The sequence below is a fragment of the Lissotriton helveticus genome, chromosome 1_1 (genome assembly GCF_964261635.1).
Source record: "Lissotriton helveticus chromosome 1_1, aLisHel1.1, whole genome shotgun sequence".
NCBI lineage: Eukaryota > Metazoa > Chordata > Amphibia > Caudata > Salamandridae > Lissotriton > Lissotriton helveticus.
Window position 1 is genome coordinate 870575758 of NC_136057.1, and position 19546 is coordinate 870595303.

Sequence of the window (19546 nt, forward strand, 5' to 3'; positions counted from 1 at the left end):
TGCGTGACAACATATAGTAGCCTCTCCAACATCATGAAAAATTCCATTAACAAAAACTGGGGGATCATATCAGGTATAAACAACCTGGGAAAAAAACACTGTTCTCGTTCAAGAAGGGGCGCAGTATCAAAGATGCACTGGTCCATACACGCCCAGTAGAGAGGACACCATCCGAGACACACACTGTCACGGACTCATGGGGCTTACCCAAAGTCACAGGGCACTACCCGTGCTTGAATTGTAGTGTGTGCCATTTAACAACCCCATCCAAATCTCTAACACTTGAACAGGGCAAATTCTGGACGCAAAAGGGGCATACCAATTGCAATTCTGTAAACGTAATATATATGATCACTTGCCCAGGCAAACTCCGCTATATTGGCATGACCACCTGAAAAATTAGGCAGAAAATCTGCGAACATAGGAGCAACATTCGGTGTAAGAAGACAACTACCAAAATGAGCAGACACTTCTTGACACCAATCACACCACAAATGACCTAAGGTGGACTGTGATAGAACACATCAATGCTGGCAACAATATTACCAACAGGTTATTTGAAAAGGAACAAAGATGGGTTTATAGACTGGGGACCCACCTGATTGGATTGAACGATGAGATCCCCTGGAATTCGGTACTGACATGAATCTTTTCCGTCTTGGGTCAGAAGTCATAAACATCCAAAGTAATCCTTACAAATGAATGGGCAATATATGGGCACACGACCTCCTCTACTTTCTGAAAACCCATGGCTTTCTGAGGAAACCTCACCCATGATTGCAAAAATGTGGTCACACCACTACCTCCATTCTTTGAGATGTGCTAGTAACAACCCCCCTGTTGCCCCCCCACCGTCCCGTCTCTCCCTTCCTTTAACCGACTCATCCTACAAGTGAAGGAATGACCCTTATTTGTAAATCTACTAGGAGTGCACTAATCATTAAAACACTCTGCTCCACGATCACCTCTAATACACTGTCGCCACGCGACAGTGGATAAGAGAGTTTTATATATGAGTTATAGCCACCCCCACGCAACAGATGTTTAGGGAGTTTGTAAATATGAGCTGTAGCCAATAGGTCTGCATTTTACCAATGTTTGTGCAGTTCCGAGTTTTTGTACCATTGCTCACCATTTACTAATCAGCGGCCTTTTTAAGTTTTTATTATTCTTCCCTTAATGCGCTGTCCTTTGTACACTATCTTTACATTGACACTGACAAATAAAGTTATAATTGAAACTGAATAATGTGTCACAGTAAAAAGTCCAGGCTACGCCCTAGCCCTCTACTATTTCCACGTCATGTGACATCCTACGTCCCTACCCACTCCGCCCCGTTGGCCCTGTGCAGGCGCGGAGGAAATGGATCGTCCCACTATGTAAAAACTTGGGCTACTCCCACTGCCTGCAAGCCTATAGGGTTTTTAAGACCGATCTATCAGGACATATAGTCTTTGCCCTAGCTAAATATCTGGGGATAGTCTGGCATAAGAGGAGACATCTTTTAGATGGAGACTTATGATAAATTGTTAAAATGATAACCGTGATGCTGATATTTTTAGTATGTAGAATGGCTGGTCCTTATACTTATACTTGTACACTGATTTTATATGTTTTAATGGTTGTGTATATCTTAACATTTATTGTCTCTGATGTATTGTTAATTGTACCTTTTATGGCACACGCTGCCGAAATAAAGATGATGATGATGATGATGAATAAAGATATATAATTGAAACTGAATAATGTGTCACAGTAAAAAGTCCAGGCTACGCTCTAGCCCTCTACTATTTCCGCGTCATGTGACATCCTACGTCACTACCCACTCCGCCCGGCGATTGGCCCGTTCATCTGACCCCGCCCAATCTCAATTGCGGCCACTCCCTTCCCAGAAATGAGCCGCGTTACGAGGATAGGTTTATTAACTAACAGACCGGCCCCGCACTTCATCATCGGGGTCCGGTTCGAGGGTGTCGCAGGTTTCCAGAGGGTGCCTGGTGTTGAGGGCGTGAGTAAAAACCAGCACATGGTGGGACATTCTTCACCGAATACAAATCGAAGGAGATAAGTAACATCTTCTATGTCTCTGACTGTGATTGTATGCTTCTCTCCCTCTCCGAAGGGTGTGCCAATTTCGCTACCACCCTCCTCCCGTGACCCATGGTACAGATCGATCTAATCTTACAAGTGAGACATTTTAAACTACCGTGTCTTATGCGGGGTCACAGACCTTCAGACCTTTGGTCCATTGATCCTTGACAGGGACACGATCTTTCCTCCCTGTTTTTAAACCTTAGCTACATCGTTTGTCTAGAACACCTGTAGCCCACACCACCCCCTACAATTAGTATATGTTCCCTCAGGGTCAGCGGTTGGTGATAACGGCAGTATTTAACACGCAACCCACTGTCCTCCCACCACAACTGGAGTACCATAGACATGCGGATGAATATAAGACTATTTACTAATTGTTTGTCTTGTCCTACATGTACGTCTATGTCCTTTTGTTCCCACAGGTGCAGTAACTTTAAGTCGGGTAGCCTCCTATACCAGGAGTAACTAGGAAGGTGCAAGCGCCTCCCCGATGCACTTTTTACACTTTTGTATTTTAACTTTCACGTCCCTAGGTCAGGGTGAGCCTTAGGGTGCTCATACCGCCAGGGTTTATCACACTATTTTGGTCCTGATGAATGCCTGGTAAACTCACACCGTTTGTAGGCAGAAACAAGTTGACTGATATTTAAATCATTTGGAAATATCCAATCAATTAATTTTGGACCAGTTTCCAACACTTTTTATATTCATGTCCTAGTGATCAAACAATAAAATTAATAATTTTTTGATACACCTAAGACATTTTTTATAATTCTCTCACAGCCACTGAAATAGTTTCACTGCACGCCTAAACTCACAAATAACATGCGCCGCAGTAGACTTGGCGTCGTAGCACACTGGAGAAGCATTCGGCCTCTTCAGTGGGGCCCGATGATAAAGCATGTCACCAACCAGGTTGGTGAGTGAGGGCTTTCTTAACTGACCTAAGTGAGGCCGGTTTCTATCTTCAAAATAATTTTTTGCTCCTATCGTGGTTCTTTGTGTACTACGGGGCACTCTTCTTTTATGTGGAAAAGTTGTCAATAATACTTTCTTGGCTATCTGAAACAGTGTGAATCTACTTAGGTAATAAAGATATTTGATTGGGTTGAGAATGTGCTTATGCGATGCACAAAATCAATTCATATCCACTGGCATGTATTTAGCCAAGGTTTTAATATCTCTGGTAGATATTTGATTTATTGTTAAATTAAAGCATGTGCTACCCTTTTCGCCCCTCAGTCTTTTATTGACAGTGGTGTACTTAATTTGAAAATAGCTTCATTCAGAAGTCCTTCACAGCCAAAGTAAGGGGATGATTGAGGCTTGGTTCCAAGAACTGAAACGCACAAAGCGACAGTTACCACCTCTCAGTTGTCAGCTTGTTCAGAGCTCCCTGGCCCTTTGTACTCATGGGCACACTCAACCTGAGCTCTCATTTGGTTCTTCATTAATAGCCCCGCTCCCCTGGTCCATCATGTGGTGGCTCCTTGTTCCTGTCCCTTTCTGCCATTTACTTCTGCTTAGCTCCCTGCTTCTACACCACTTCTGCAGGTCCATTATTTAGCAGTTCATTCAGAGTGCCTTTCTGTCTCTTTTCCCATATTCATTTAGCCCTATTTATGTAATCCTTTTCAACCCCATTCCCTCATGGGTCCGCTCGTTCTTTACTTTATATTCCCTTATGTCATGAAGCCACAACTAATTTACCTTTTGTCAGTTTCCTCAAGCTTGTAATTATATAGGTGACCTTGAACTAGATTCGTTCTATTTAAATTTGTCCTATGTGGACATAGGAATTCTGCATGGATACAGCCAAGGTCAGAAAAACTATAGGGTGGGCAACCCAACGTCAGAACAGCAGAGAAATAACCATGGTTACTAGTGGGCTTTTGCTCCCTCCTGTCCCCCATAGGGAGAGCTGATTGGTGGTAAGTCTTCCAGTTAACCCGCTGGGGACATAAAGACAGTTTGGCCTTTAGGAAGTGAGAAGGATGGCTCGATGCCAGAATGGACCAGTCCCCATCCATTTAAAATAAATAAATAAACCCGGTAGCCAGTGGTCTTTTTTCTACCCTGGTGGACATATTAATATAAACCCCATTCTGCTCTCCATGGAGACACAAAGGCTGATGGGGCCCTTGGTGGGTAAGGGACAATTGTCCATGCCTGAGGGCTCCCCAACTTTCAAATACCCTGGTGGTCTAGTAGCTGGATTCCTTTTCCGGAGATCATGCTCATGTCATGAACCTAGAGCTGCGATCCACTAGGAAGAGTTACTATTGGAGAGGAGACATTGACTGCTACCTTTCCCATTATGATCGTTACTCAGGGGCCTGAGATAATCACCCAGGCATTGATCAAAATGAAAGCAGCTGGAGCCTGAGGTCCCCTGCTGCTTTCTCTGTCACTAAGTGTGCTTTGCAATGCACACAGCACATTGCACTTCACATTAAACAAGCATTGGAAATGCAATAGGTCTCGCATTAGGAACGTTTGAGCTATTGTTCTTATAAATTACATTTTTTTAATTTATGTTTTGTTTTTTAAAATAGCTAAATTAATAGCTTTGTCATTTACAATGCCAATAAATTATAACTTTCGCAAATGTGACACCTATAGCATTTGTAATGCAACATGTTTTGTATTTACGTGACTTAGATGTATTGATATTACAAATGTGGATGCGGTGGATGTGGTGGTGGTGGATGTGGCGGTGGATGTGGTGGCTGTGGTGGTGGTGGATGTGGCGGTGGATGTGGTGGATGTGGTGGTGGTGGATGCGGTAGTGGTGGATGTGGTGGTGGATGTGGTGGTGGATGTGGTGGTGGTGGGTGTGGTGGGTGTGGTGGAGGTTGTGGTGGTGGGTGTGGTGGTGGATGTGGTGGTGGATGTGGTGGTGGATGTGGTGGTGGATGTGGTGGTGGATGTGGTGGTGGATGTGGATGTGGTGGTGGATGTGGTGGTGGTGGATGTGGTGGTGGTGGATGTGGTGGTGGATGCGGTGGATGTGGTGGTGGTGGATGTGGTGGTGGTGGATGTGGTGGATGTGGTGGTGGTGGATGTGGTGGTGGTGGATATGGTGGTGGTGGATGTGGTGGATGTGGTGGTGGTGGATGTGGTGGTGGTGGATGCGGTGGTGGTGGATGTGGATGTGGTGGTGATGGTGGATGTGGTGGTGGATGTGGTGGGTGTGGTGGTGGATGTGGTGGTGGATGTGGTGGTGGATGTGGTGGTGGATGTGGTGGTGGATGTGGTGGTGGTGGATGTGGTGGTGGTGGATGTGGCGGTGGTGGATGTGGCGGTGGTGGATGTGGCGGTGGTGGATGTGCCGGTGGATATGATGGTGGATGTGGTGGTGGATGTGGTGGTGGATGCGGTGGTGGATGCGGTGGATGTGGCGGTGGATGTCATGGTGGATGTGATGGTGGATGCGGTGGATGTGGTGGTGGTGGATGCGGTGGTGGATGTAGTGGTGGTGGATGCGGTGGTGGATGTAGTGGTGGTGGATGTGGTGGTGGTGGATGTGGTGGTGGTGGATGTGGCGGTGGATGTGGTGGTGGTGGATGTGGTGGTGGTGGATGTGGCGGGGGATGTGGTGGTGGATGTGGTGGTGGTGGATGTAGTGGTGGTGGATGTAGTGGTGGTGGATGTGGTGGTGGTGGATGTAGTGGTGGTGGATGTGGTGGTGGTGGATGTGGTGGTGGATGTGGTGGTGGATGTGGTGGTGGATGCGGTGGATGTGGTGGTGGATGTGGTGGTGGTGGTGGTGGGTGTGGTGGTGGATCTGGTGGTGGATGTGGTGGTGGATGTGGTGGTGGATCTGGTGATGGATGTGGCGGTGGATGTGGTGGTGAATGTGGTGGTGGATGTGGTGGTGGATGTGGTGGTGGTGCATGTGGTGGTGGTGGATGTGGTGGTGGTGGATGTGGTGGTGGTGGATGTGGCGGTGGTGGATGTGCCGGTGGATATGGTGGTGGATGTGGTGGTGGATGTGGTGGTGGATGCGGTGGTGGATGCGGTGGTGGATGTGGTGGATGTGGCGGTGGATGTCATGGTGGATGTGATGGTGGATGCGGTGGATGTGGTGGTGGTGGATGCGGTGGTGGATGTAGTGGTGGTGGATGCGGTGGTGGATGTAGTGGTGGTGGATGTGGTGGTGGTGGATGTGGTGGTGGTGGATGTGGCGGTGGATGTGGTGGTGGTGGATGTGGTGGTGGTGGATGTGGCGGTGGATGTGATGGTGGATGTGGTGGTGGTGGATGTAGTGGTGGTGGATGTAGTGGTGGTGGATGCGGTGGTAGATGTAGTGGTGGTGGATGTGGTGGTGGTGGATGTGGTGGTGGATGTGGTGGTGGATGTGGTGGTGGATGTGGTGGTGGATGCGGTGGATGTGGTGGTGGTGGATGTGGTGGTGGTGGTGGATGTGGTGGTGGTGGATGTGGCGGTGGATGTGGTGGATGTTGTGGTGGTGGATGTGGTGGTGGTGGATGTGGCGGTGGATGTGGTGGTGGATGCGGTGGTGGTGGATGTGGTGGTGGATGTGGTGGTGATGGTGGATGTGGTGGTGGATGTGGTGGTGGATGTGGTGGTGGTGGATGTGGTGGTGGATGTGGTGGTGGATGTGGTGGTGGTGGATGTGGTGGTGGTGGATGTAGTGGTGGTGGATGTGGTGGTGGATGCGGTGGTGGATGCGGTGGTGGATGCGGTGGTGGATGCGGTGGTGTAAGTGATGGGGAGATTACTAGTGAGCGCATTCCAATGCTGTTTCCATACGCTTCATGTCCCCAACATTAATACTACAAGGCAGGCAAATAGTAGTTACTTAATGCAAGCATTCTAAGCATTCTGATTAGATGAGTCAAGCTCAGGATGCCAGCAAGATATTGCATCACATTAAAAATGTATCTGACATCTTCCATGATCTGCAGGTTATGAGATTGAATCTCAGTAAGACTTATTTAGGCGTTCATGCTTCTGAGGTTGGGAAATTCAGTACAAATAAAATGATAACAGTAGAACCTGTGATTGATAGAACTTAGAAACGGCAAAACTATGATAAGAAGTGTTATAAAGCCTGTGATTGATAGAACTTAGAAACGGCAAAACTATGATAAGAAGTGTTATAAAGCAAAGCAAGCAGATATCGTTATTATCAACATGCAGCGGATTAAAAAAAAAGAAAAAAAAGAAAAGGAGACACGGCCGGCCAGCCGTGAAACTGAAAGCACGGCCGGCCGTGAAAAAGCCTTTGATGCAGCAGGGGGTATTTAGGGGAGGAGAATGGCTGGGCTGAGGAAGAGCGCAAAGCCTTTGATGCAGCAGGGGGCGGAGCGGGAAGAGCTGCTGGCGGCACCAAGCTGACGATTTGATGCTGTGCACACGCATTTTAACTAATTGCGCTTGCGCATTGAGTTAAAAGTGCACATGCACTTCATCAAATCGCCAGTGTAGGTAAGCTCTGTTTAAGCCCCCATAGTCTCGCTCTGCTCAATGCGCATGCGCATTGACAGGCGAGACCTAAAAATCTCAGGTTGCCAGGGAAGGTCTACCCTCTCAGCTCTAATTAAAAGTTTAAAAATGAAATCCCTCTGATGTGAGAATCAAGTTAATGCAAGTGCTGCTATGGTTAATCCCCTATGACCTCTATTCCTTTCCACTGAATGATACACTCTTCTAGAAGTGCTGACACTTTGTTGCTGGAAACAAGGCCCACATTCCCTAATGTTACAAGAACTTTCATGGCCTAAGGTGTTGCTGAAATAGAACTTTAGAAAAAATATTGGAATGGCGCTTTGATACCACGGGTTTGTATTGCTGGTTAAAATATCCTCAAAAAATGTAAATCCCAAAGTTCTATTCTACCTCTTTTCCAACATTTCAAGAATGGCAGATTCTGACAGTATGTTTGACCAAAATATGAGCAAGGAACTGTAGCATGAAGGGTACGAACTTTAACCAGCTAAGCCCAAGCTCATTGTAGAAGAGAAACAGTGAATATCACACGTAGCATTTTTAGAAAAATATAATCGCCATGTAGAGCACTTTGAGCATAAATCAGGGAAAGACTAAAGACTTGCTGCAGCTGAGGACACAAAAAGAAAATGATCCAGAATATGTTGGTCAATTTATTGAGGATAAACACCAAAGGAAGGACCGATAGGTTAAACAGTAAAAACCGACAGTCATAGGTATTTCAGCAAATTGGCTCAAAAAGAATACTCTAGAAGAAAAAATGCAACGGAACGGCTAATCTAAGTAGAAACTGCTACGGAGAACACAGTGGCAAAGGAAAAGGGCCTGCCAATATTCACAAGGGCTGCGATGACTAGATTAGGAAGGAACAGGCGAAGGCTTTAGGAAATAGGTGTCCTTCCCAACAATAATGAACACACTGCTGTAAGACAAGCTATTAGACTGCTGAAAGACATTAGAGTAAGGTATGATGAAATGATCTTCGTAAATGTGAAACAAATTAAAGACAGACTTGGTTCATGTGCTTGTGTGGTGTAATGAAATAGCAAGATGTCGAACAGCTAATAAAAGGTTTTAATGACTCCTTTGCGTTGTGTTGATTACATGCACCAAAAGGGCATATTCGAGCCCAGTACTAAATGGGCGGGTAACTCAAGCTGAACAGGTCACCAAGAATAAACACGAACTGTACAAACTAACATGGAACACTATACTCAGACGTAAAACTCTGCAACATATATATATAACACAGAAACCAAAGGACGTGCAAACATTTAGAGATTTTATTTTCACTCTGTTGATGGAGATTACAAAAAAAGCAAACGACAGCCTATTCTCAAGGTCTCATTTGGATTCCATGCTCAGCTGTTAAAAGAGGGACATCTTCTCACCTGCATCTTCAAAGTGCTAAGCACACCTGTTCTTTTGTAAGTGTTTTCAGTAAATGTTACATTCGGTGGGAATTAATGAGGGTCTATAAATAAAGCAATGATCTTGGGTTTGTTCATCTCTCTTATGCTTCAAGTCTGTATGCCTTTGAATCAGTGTACGTTCTACTCCATTTTTGCAAAATCTCTTCATCGCAGATTTATTGTTCATTGATGAACGACGCTCCCTTCACAGAATGTTCTCATTCAGACTAAGCTCATTTGCAAAGTTCGAGTTTTGCAGCGCGGCTATGACTTTAATCACAGCTCCCAGAGATTGCAGTTTTAAGCACAGCTCCCTGTTACATTTGTGCTCCTAATCCCCAGATGTTATGTCGAGCACGTGATCTGCTGTGTACCTTGATGTCAGCGTTGTAGCTATCCGAGGTACAGCGGTGCAGTGACACCTGATCCAGGAGCACGAGGCCCACTACTCCACAATTAAAGTTTTTTCTTCTGTCTGTTTTAACCCAACCAAGCTGTGGTGCTGTACTGAGGCCTGCGTCACCCGTTCTTTACAGCAGATTAAAGTACTTAACTCCCAAGATATGTAACATGGTTGGCAAACGGGCCTCATCGGTGTGAATGTGTACTTTCGGGATTCTTATATGCTCACAAGCATCATGTTTGGGTGACCACATATTCAAAGATTAGATTAGCCTCACACAGTATGTCAAAACATTTGCGATAGTCCTCATCAATTGCTCAGCAATTTAGAAGCATTTGGAACCTTAACAATTGCATGTTTTTCATCCGTGTTTTTTAGAGTAATTGCTTGATTGTACCACTGATATACTACGATTTATGCATCTCATGGTAAAGTAATGTGAATTTTAATAATTAAATATTTGTTTTTATTTTGTCTTTTAGAGAGCTTGGTGCACCAAACAAGTCTTACGATGACGCCACCTGTACAATATGCACCCCCAGATGGAGGATGGGGCTGGGTTGTAGTCTTTGGGGCTTTTATCTCCATTGGATTTTCATATGCATTTCCCAAAGCCATTACTGTATTCTTCAAAGAAATTCAGGAGATCTTCAACACATCTTATAGTGAGATAGCATGGATATCTTCTATCATGCTTGCTGTTATGTATGCAGGAGGTAAGTGAAACTACAGCATTTGGTACATATTTTGCATATAATAATGAACTGTAAGTGTTCAGATTTTCGGCATGCTTATTATATATGTTATATATAATCCCGCAGCGCTTGGTCTGTGGACTGCTGACTGTTGTGAAGTAGCGCAGAGGACTGCGGGGCAGGTGAGAGTGTCAGCGGGGCTGCGAGCTTAAAGGCAGGGACTCCAGTGTCCAGGAGTCCCTGCGCGCCCGATTGCAGACACCTGGGCTGCTCTCCCCGCTGGCTACGCCCCCGCCAACTGTGTTAAAATCGGATCGTGTTGCCTGTTTCCCTGGGACCCTCGTGGAAGCTGGACGCTGTGTGCACGCCCTACCTGGAATAGGAGCGCCTCCCTTTGACCTTGTGTGTTCGTACCAGGGGATCTCGTCAGCGCCTTGCCGGACCCGCTTCGCGGGTCCCGCAGCGCTTGGTCTGTGGACTGCTGACTGTTGTGAAGTAGCGCAGAGGACTGCGGGGCAGGTGAGAGTGTCAGCGGGGCTGCAAGCTTAAAGGCAGGGACTCCAGTGTCCAGGAGTCCCTGCGCGCCCGATTGCAGACACCTGGGCTGCTCTCCCCGCTGGCCACGCCCCCGCCAACTGTGTTAAAATCGGATCGTGTTGCCTGTTTCCCTGGGACCCTCGTGGAAGCTGGACGCTGTGTGCACGCCCTACCTGGAATAGGAGCGCCTCCCTTTGACCTTGTGTGTTCGTACCAGGGGATCTCGTCAGCGCCTCGCCGGACCCGCTTCGCGGGTCCCGCAGCGCTTGGTCTGTGGACTGCTGACTGTTGTGAAGTAGCGCAGAGGACTGCGGGGCAGGTGAGAGTGTCAGCGGGGCTGCGAGCTTAAAGGCAGGGACTCCAGTGTCCAGAAGTCCCTGCGCGCCCGATTGCAGACACCTGGGCTGCTCTCCCCGCTGGCCACGCCCCCCGCCTATCAGCCAATCAGCGAGGTGTATAGTGTACAAAAGTCTTTTGGGCTTCCGCTTCGCGGGAGCGAGCGGGAGCGCGCCGGGAGAAGCCCGGGACAAGGGCGGGACCGTCTAAGGCCGTCATAGGCCGGAGTAGGCTGGGCTGGGCCTACCCTCTTGCTCCTGTTCTGGATACTTGAGTCCCGGCCCAATCAGCCGATATAGTTTCCCATATACTACCTTCAAACTTTAGCTGTCATGCCGTCTCCCGTAAGGGAAGGTACCCCCATGAAGCAGGGAGGAGCTAAAAGCAAGACTTTAGATAACTATTTTCCCCGGGCCGTGGGTGATGGGGATAAGGAGAGCACCTTACTCCGGCTTAGGGCAGAGCGGAGACGCTCTATAGACAACCTGAAACACAGAGCCCTTGGTGAATGCTCTACTTCACTTAGCGAAGAGCCGACATCTATAGACGATGTCCCCCTCCTGTTGAGAGATTGTACGAATACTCTACCAGTTCCATCTATGAGTCTAACCTCAGCCACTAGCCCAAGCCCAAGTAGAGTGATTATTGATCTCATTTCTCAACCCCCATCTGTCACGAAAGCTAGGAAAGCCAAACCTAAGCCAGCCACTGCACAAGGAGCACACGGGCCCCCCCCAAATAAACGTAGGAGGAAGTCGAGGGGAGCACAGGGCAAAAATAAACCCAAAATACCTCACTCTGAGTTTGGGAGGTTATCAAAATTCCCTACACCGACCGTGAGATTAGTGGATGAATTACACCCCAAACCAGCTGTACAGGATCCCTTGGCTCCCGCTCTGACAAAAGACGCAGGAAATAATATAGCTAATGTCCCCCTTTCTGTTGCTCCGCTAGGTAACCTTGAATTCTTGCTCAGGTCACTGCTATTACCAATCAGCGAGAGCATCAAAAAGGTCGAGATTAGACTCACCATCCTGGAGGCCACACTAAGTAGCATGAAAACCCCGGCTGGCCCCCAGGGAAGATTGCCGGAGCATATTTCCTCTCTTACGGCTCCCCAGCAGCCCCTAATAGTGCAATGAGCTCAGCCCCCCACAGGCTGCGAATGCTGCGGCCCCCTCGCAATCTCTGAGGACTAATCCTGTACCAACCAAGTCACTTAATCCCAATAAATCCACTCCTCTCGTAGACCCTGTCCCTCTGGCACAGCCTGCAGACAGTGTTGCACCGACACCTTTAATGAAGCTCCCCTCCAGGCCACGTAGGCCTAATCTACCTCCAGAGGCAAATGAGTTTACGGTGGTCATGGCGGGTGTCCCCCCACTAGAAGCGGGTGAAGCAGAGGATTTTTGCTCCTTAAAAAGCAGGGTAATTAAGTGGTTAAACATGAATAGACCCCTCCCAGTACATTTAAATAACGAAATTATAATGGTTAGAAGGGTGCCGTGGGTAGGGAGAACATATAAATCTATAATAGGGGACTGCATATTGGTGAGCTTCAAGGATGCTGGAACTGTCTCGCACATATGTCAAGGCAAGAATAGATCTCGGGAATCGACCATTCAAACTCTTCAGGTGTCCTTCTTCTTTCCTCCTATCCCTGCCCCTGTACACCCGTTTCAAACCCATGACAACTGGGAGAGGGTTGGTCGGAGGGGAAGACATAACGAATTTAACCCCAGGCCACTATTTAACCGCCCAGAGTCACACTTTCATACTCTCAACCGGTTCAACTGTCTGAACAACCTCGAGGGGGTTGATTGACAAACGGATGCTGTCCCTCTAGGAGACGGGGAAAGTGGGCAATTGGCAGAGGAGAGGGAGGAGCAAAATCCCCTGGCACAGCAAATTCCATCGAGCTGGGTTGGGAAGTCTGGGTCAGATGGGCCCAGGGCTACAGATATTGGGTGCATAGGAGGGGGACAGGGGTCGGACACACAAGTGGCAGAGTGTGAGACACAAACGGGGCCCCAAGGGGGAACAGAGCGCAGTGGCAAGGTGCTGAGAATGACCTCTTGGAACATAGCAGGTTTGGCAGGCAAATTTAACAACAAAGAGTGGCTTGATTACATTAGAAAATTCCATGTAATCAGCCTGCAGGAGACCTGGGCCCCGGAGAATAATTTTCATTTGCAGGGGTACAAGTGTTTCTTTGTACCCGCGCAAAAATCAAGATCAGGGAGAGCTATGGGAGGACTATCGATTTATATTGATTTAGATTTGCCAGGCAGTTGGTCCACCCCAGATTGGAATTCCCATGGGATCCAGGCTGTGCGGTTTTCCGGGAAGGGGCTAAGATTCACAGTTTTTAATATTTATAACAACGAATTAGCGGGAAATCATATCTCACTTGTAGCTGAACTGGATCATAGGCTGAGTCAGGAAACATCAGCCCAGAAAAAGGGGCAGCCACATGCGTTGCTGGTCATGGGTGACTTTAATTGCCACCTTTGCCCGGCTTTGGTCCCAACAAATTCAGATTGGTCCCAATGCCCCATGGAGAAGGGGCCGCACTTTTCCCATACCCCGACAGGGTCAGCCTTCAGTATGCTCCGGCTCAAGTATGATCTTGAGCATACTATTAACATGATAGGCACGCAGAAGGATGGTACTCTTCCACCCACATTCAAGGGCAGAGGATGCTCATCAGTTATAGACTATATTTTGGTCTCAAGATCCCTGCTAAATAAGATAATTAGTGTAGGGATTGAATGGAGCAGTTTCAGTGACCATAACCCACTCGTTTTGGAGCTGATGTATAGGGCGGGTTTAAAAAGCAGAGAACATCGCACAATCACGGAGAGGGCAACAGACCAAGGCAGGAGATTAAAGTGGTCCAAAATAGACGGGGAAAAGTTTTATAAGGCCCTGGTTGACGCTGGCAAATTTGCCATTAATGATTGCTTAGATACAGAAGTCCATGGATTAAGGTTACTGGAAGCATTCGATTAGATTGCTAATCTGATTGACGACCTCTTAAAAACTAGTGCGCCCGCAAGGAATGACAGTAACCCTCGATGGTTTGATAAAGATTGCTCCAAAGCACTGAGGGAGCTTAAAAGCAGCCTTAAAATTAAACCAAGGGATTCCCAAAAAATCAAGGCGTGTAGAGAGAAATATAAAAAAGAGACTAAGAGGAGGAAATTCGCTCTGCAGGCAGAAGCGTGGGCAGACCTCAGAGAAGCAGGGGAAAGGAAGGATCTAGCGGGTTTCTGGAGAATCATTAATAAACCAACTTTCCAGGAAAACGACACCCCGGAAATAGGGTCTAATATACTTCCAGAACAGTGGGTCACTCACTATAGGGGGTCTGTATAATCATGAGCCCGGTACTCCCGTAGAGTCACGTGAAATTCTAATTCAGGTCTCAACGGTTGTATTTACTATTAAGGAGATCACTGCTGGGATAGAGGGGCTGACTAAAAACAAAGCCCCGGGCCCTGATGGAATTCCCCCCGACCTGTTTTTAAGCAGCATAGAACTCTGGGCTCCGTTAATGACCAGGGTCATAAACACTGCCATTACCTGTGGTCTGCCACCGTCCTGGTCTAAAGCGATAATTGTGCCGATTTTTAAGAAGGGCAATAGGGACGATCCCAAGTGCTATCGCCCTATCTCCCTGATTGATGTATCGGCTAAACTCCTGGGGAGGGCGATCCTTAATAGGCTGTCCGAGTGGACCGAAGAAAATAACATCTTCTCGGACACTCAATATGGATTTAGGACAGGGAGGTCCACTAGCGACCAATGCCTGAACCTTTACATGCTGACTGCCAAATATACCATGGCTAGTGATGAATCGATCTATTTGGGATTCATGGATTTGGCAGCGGCCTTTGATCACGTCAACAGGGAGAAATTGTGGGGCATGATGTCCAGTATGGGGATAGAGAGTGGCCTAATTAACATTCTTAGGGAATTGCATAGCGACACCACGGCTAAGGTTCGATACAACAGGGAGGGGGGACTGACCGACTCCTTTCCCTGCAAGAGTGGAGTACGGCAAGGCTGCATTCTCGCCCCTTTTTTGTTCTCCCTTTATATTAACAATTTGGAGCAGTATCTGATAGGTTTAAAGGCAGATTGTCCAAGGGCGGGGTCGCGTCATATTCCTGTTCTGCTTTATGCAGATGATGCGGTCCTGATTGCACGTACGCCCAGGAGCCTACAAATTTTGATCGACGGTTTTGTCAAGTTCATGGGTGCCCTAGATCTCTCAGTTAACCTGGGCAAATCTTATGTGCTCCTGGCTGGTAAAAAAATGTCCTCTAATTTTACTTACAGAATATGAAGGCACATAGTAGAAGAGGTCAAAACATTCTCTTATCTAGGTGTAACTTTTGATGGTGCCTTACAGTTTAAAGCCCTGGTGGATGAGCGTTGTAGCAAAATGATCGCTTCTAACGGGGCAATAGCAAGTTACGGTAGGAGGTTAGGCAGCTGGAGCCCGGAGCAGGTGATGAACCTGTATAGCTCCGTATCATGCTCTAAAGTAATCTATGGGGCAGAAGTATGGGGCTTTGTCAATACTATTAAAATTCAACAGGAAGAAAACAAATATTTAAAATCCATCTTGAGGGTACCCCCAAGTACTGCTGCCCTCATAGTACACAGGGAATTAGGGAGGCCACACCTAGATGATTTGGTAAAACTCAGACCAATTGTGGCCTGGTTAAAAATTTGGGTCAATCCTGATGCGTCTCTAAGCAGAGAAATTCTATCGGACTGCTTAGAGAGGGACAAATGTATGCGTATTCCCTGGCTCAATTACGTAAAGAATACCCTAGAGGAACTAGGCTTTGGGAATCTCTTCACTAACCCTGCAACAATTGTAGCCCAGCATAAGATGCAAGTAAGGAAAAATTACCTAGATTTGAAAAGTCAATGCAGAGCTGAGGCTGAAGGGCTTAAAAAGACCGTGAGGGCCCACAACCTGGTGAAGAGCGTTGAGGGTATGGAGCCATATTTATATCTTATGCATAACGCACAGGATAGATTCTTGATGTGTCGCTTTAGACTGAACCTACTTCAATTTATGTTGGCATCACCAGCAGGATTTGCAACATCAATCGAACAGAAGGGATCCTGCGGCTGCGACAACATGTCTCCGCAGGATTCCCTTCATTTTGTTCTACTCTGTCCTTTTTTTACAATGCCCAGGTGTAGATTTCTTGTAAATGTTTTAAAACAAGCCAAGTTGGAACATGCTAGGGAGGGATTAGCCTTTTTACAAAAAGCATCGGACCCCTTAACATTGTGTTGTATAATGAATTTTATTAAGGTAGCGGTCCGTCTTAGGCTAACTAGGGGAGATGAATGAAATGTTTTTGATTTTACCCCTTTTAAAGTGGTATTCTTTCTCCTGCCTGTGTTTTACGTTAACACTAATATATTTTTATAAGGATCTTGTAAATGTTTAATGACTTTTTATTCATGTATATATGTGTGTGCTTTTATGGTGATTTTTAATCACCGAATAAAGATTCTTTGAATTGAATTGAATTGTTATAAACTGATGCCGTATTTGCTTATTTTTTCTGATATCAGTGGCCTCTGATATTATATTGTTCATCTAATTTGTTCAGCAGTTGAAAAGCCCAATAATTTTTAAAACTGAGCCACATGTTTTTGGAGAGAAAGTAACAGGAAATTAAAATCTACATTGATTAATATATTGGCATTATTATCCTAAATGAATGTTTCTTATCCATTGTCATGTTCTCACAAATATTACGTACTCTGGGGCCGATTATGATGTCGTGCGGAAAACCTCTGACCGACAGTCAGATTCTCCTAGACTGTGTTGGAACCCATCCCCCTGACTCAGTCTGAATCCAAACCGCCAGCCCGATTACGATGTACGCGGTCGGAAGGGAAACCGTTCGGGCATTCCGAATCAGTTCTGACCGGCTCTCAGAGAATCCGTGTCAGAGCCGAATCATACAGCTCCATGGACAGCGTTTCCGACCGACTAATTACAATGTTGGATTCCAACAGCCTTTCCGTGGAAAGGCTGTCATAAACTGACTTTGAGGGGCCCTTGCCGGCCCCCTTCCTCCGAAGGGACCCCCTTTAAGACCATGCACTGTGTGGCAGGCACCATGGGTTGCCAGCGACAAGATGCAAGGTTTTCCGCAACCACCCCTTTTCTCCACATGAGCCAGTGTTATAGTTTGGAACACGGGCTCCCATAGAAGTCAATGGGAGTCAGACCAAACTGATGTTTGGAAGCATCGTAATCAGTCATGCGGAACCGCCGATCGTGAGTCGGTCGGAACCGATTCCAACAAGGAGTCAGACCGAAACTTTCCCACACTACATCATATTCAGCCCCTTTGTGTTCTATTTTGCATAGCTCCAATAGCCAAGTTGTGGATTTGTTGTTTCCTCGTGTTGCCTCGTAATAAAACCCAATCTGTCTTCACCATTGTTAGCATTGTTGCTTGGTGAACTTCCAGTCTGGTGGTACATAACATTTTACCCTGAATTACAGGGAAGGGAGAAAGTCCAGTTCCGTACTGCCATATCTTAAAGTTGCCAAGTGGTGCATTTTCTACCACAATTTCCATACACATGTAACTCAAAAGTGGGTGTTATGAACAGCTCATGAAATATTCCAGTACTATGGATCTCCCACAAAAGAAATCATGTTTGTGGCTTTTCTGTTGAGAAAATAATGAATCAGATAAAAAGACTGCATGCAACTAACATCTTCGAAAGTTCTGTTCTCCTTAATGTGATTGTGATATCTTGCTAAGGGTGGCCTTCCACTAGACCAGTATACCAGTGGTGTTAAAATGCTTAAACATTCCAGGACTCTGTATACCAGTGATATAACTCAGTTGACCATGTCTGCTTAATATAACATGGACTTATCAGTGTGCTACAGCTGGAAAAAGAGAATGTCCTTCAGGTACACAAGTGGCATGGTGGTGATACCAGTTCCTTTCAATAGAGCAAACATCCACATGACACAATTAAGGTTAGCCCAGTAAGGTCTCAAGGATTATCAACAATGTCTTTCTGCTTCGGCAGAATGAGCAATAAAGCTTTTGGACATACATTTTTCGTTAGCACCATATAACAATTCAAGCACATACAATTAAACACAAAAAGGTCTAGAATCTCAAAGATATTCAGTTTCAGCAACACCTACACAGGTGCATTCATAAAATAGTGTTCTTACTTGTAATGCCTTTCTACCTCTTTTTGGGTCTGGATTGTCAATTTTGAGGCTCGTGGGTGTATACGGTCCAAGTATTTACGATGACATTAAAATAGCTAATGATAATATCCATATGTTTTGTAAAAATTATGTTTTCGTTAAGGACATGCATAGTAACATCTAGAAAGTTACAAAACAAATCTTCTCATGTAAGCAGCCCATAGTTGCTCGATAATTCTAAAATATGAGAATCACTTTGTGAAAACTAATGCATGTAGTGTTTTGAAAAACTATCGAAACTGTATTACATCATCAGGCACGACTTCAACAGAGAAGTGTTTGATATAGGTTTCAGTATTCCTTACTACCGTAAACATTTTGCTTTGCCCCAGACCTTTTTTCTGACCTGGTGTTGCCAACTTAGATGCTTTGGGCACTTTGCCACTGCTGATCAGTGTCAAAGTGCAAGTGCTCCCTGTGTAAAGTGTAACGGTAATTGGTTGTCCATGATTGGTTTATTTGCCTTACTAGTAAAGTCCCTAGTAAAGTGCACTATGTGTGCCAGGGCTGGTAATACAAAAGAGAACTTAGGCTTGGCAATGCAGTGCCTGCACGCAGATTGTTAAACTGCCATGTTGTCCTGACAAGTGCACCCACTTGCCAGGCCTAACCCTTCCCTTTCTATGCACATCAGACACCCCTATGGTAAGTCCAAGGTACCCCCTGGGCAGGGCGCAGTGTATGTGAAAGGTAGGACATGTACTGAGGAGTTTACCATGTCCTGACAGTGAAATACTCTCCATTTCGTTTTTCACTGTTGAAAAGCCATCTTTCACATAGGACAGAATGGGGAGGCTGTGTAATATGTTTCCAGCCTATCTTCCCAAAGGCTTAAGATGGAGAGGTGACATTTAGTGTGCCTGAACTCACAACTCAATAATACATCTTTTGTGAAGGTGATTTTTACATTATGTGTTTAGAAACCACTCTTTCAGAAGTGGCTGGGTTTTTGTGCTCTAACATTTCTGTGTGTCTCTGCCTGGTGGTGGATTGACTGTCTGGATCTGATACGATCTGGCGAATGTCTTGGCCCAGGGGAGGAGGTGAGACAGCAACAGGTTGACCTGCTCTAGAGTGTAGGGGAGAGGAGTAGCCACTAGAGCTGAAGAGGCCTGGGCAGACGCCATAAAATAATGGCTCCATCTCCTGCTTAGTGATTAAGGATCCAAACCCCCACTATCAAAGGAAGGAAGAAGGTGTCACTGGCAGGGAGACACCCAGAACTGGTTTGGACAGGGGTCAGTGCCCCCTGAACACAAAGACTTCAAAGACATTTAGGGGTATAACTATGAGAGCTGAAACCCCTGAA

General features: G+C 46.3%; 1 protein-coding gene across 4 annotated transcripts in view; it reads left to right on the top strand.

The window, feature by feature from the left end:
- SLC16A7 (solute carrier family 16 member 7) overlaps window positions 1-19546 on the top strand; it is a 579533-nt gene that overhangs the window by 241846 nt on the left and 318141 nt on the right. For all 4 annotated transcript variants that reach the window (XM_078675558.1, XM_078675564.1, XM_078675573.1 and 1 more), the window contains exon 3: window positions 9867-10100. In XM_078675558.1, the coding sequence (XP_078531684.1) occupies window positions 9896-10100 (205 nt within the window). In that variant the 5' untranslated portion in view covers window positions 9867-9895. The remainder of the gene's footprint in view (window positions 1-9866; window positions 10101-19546) is intronic.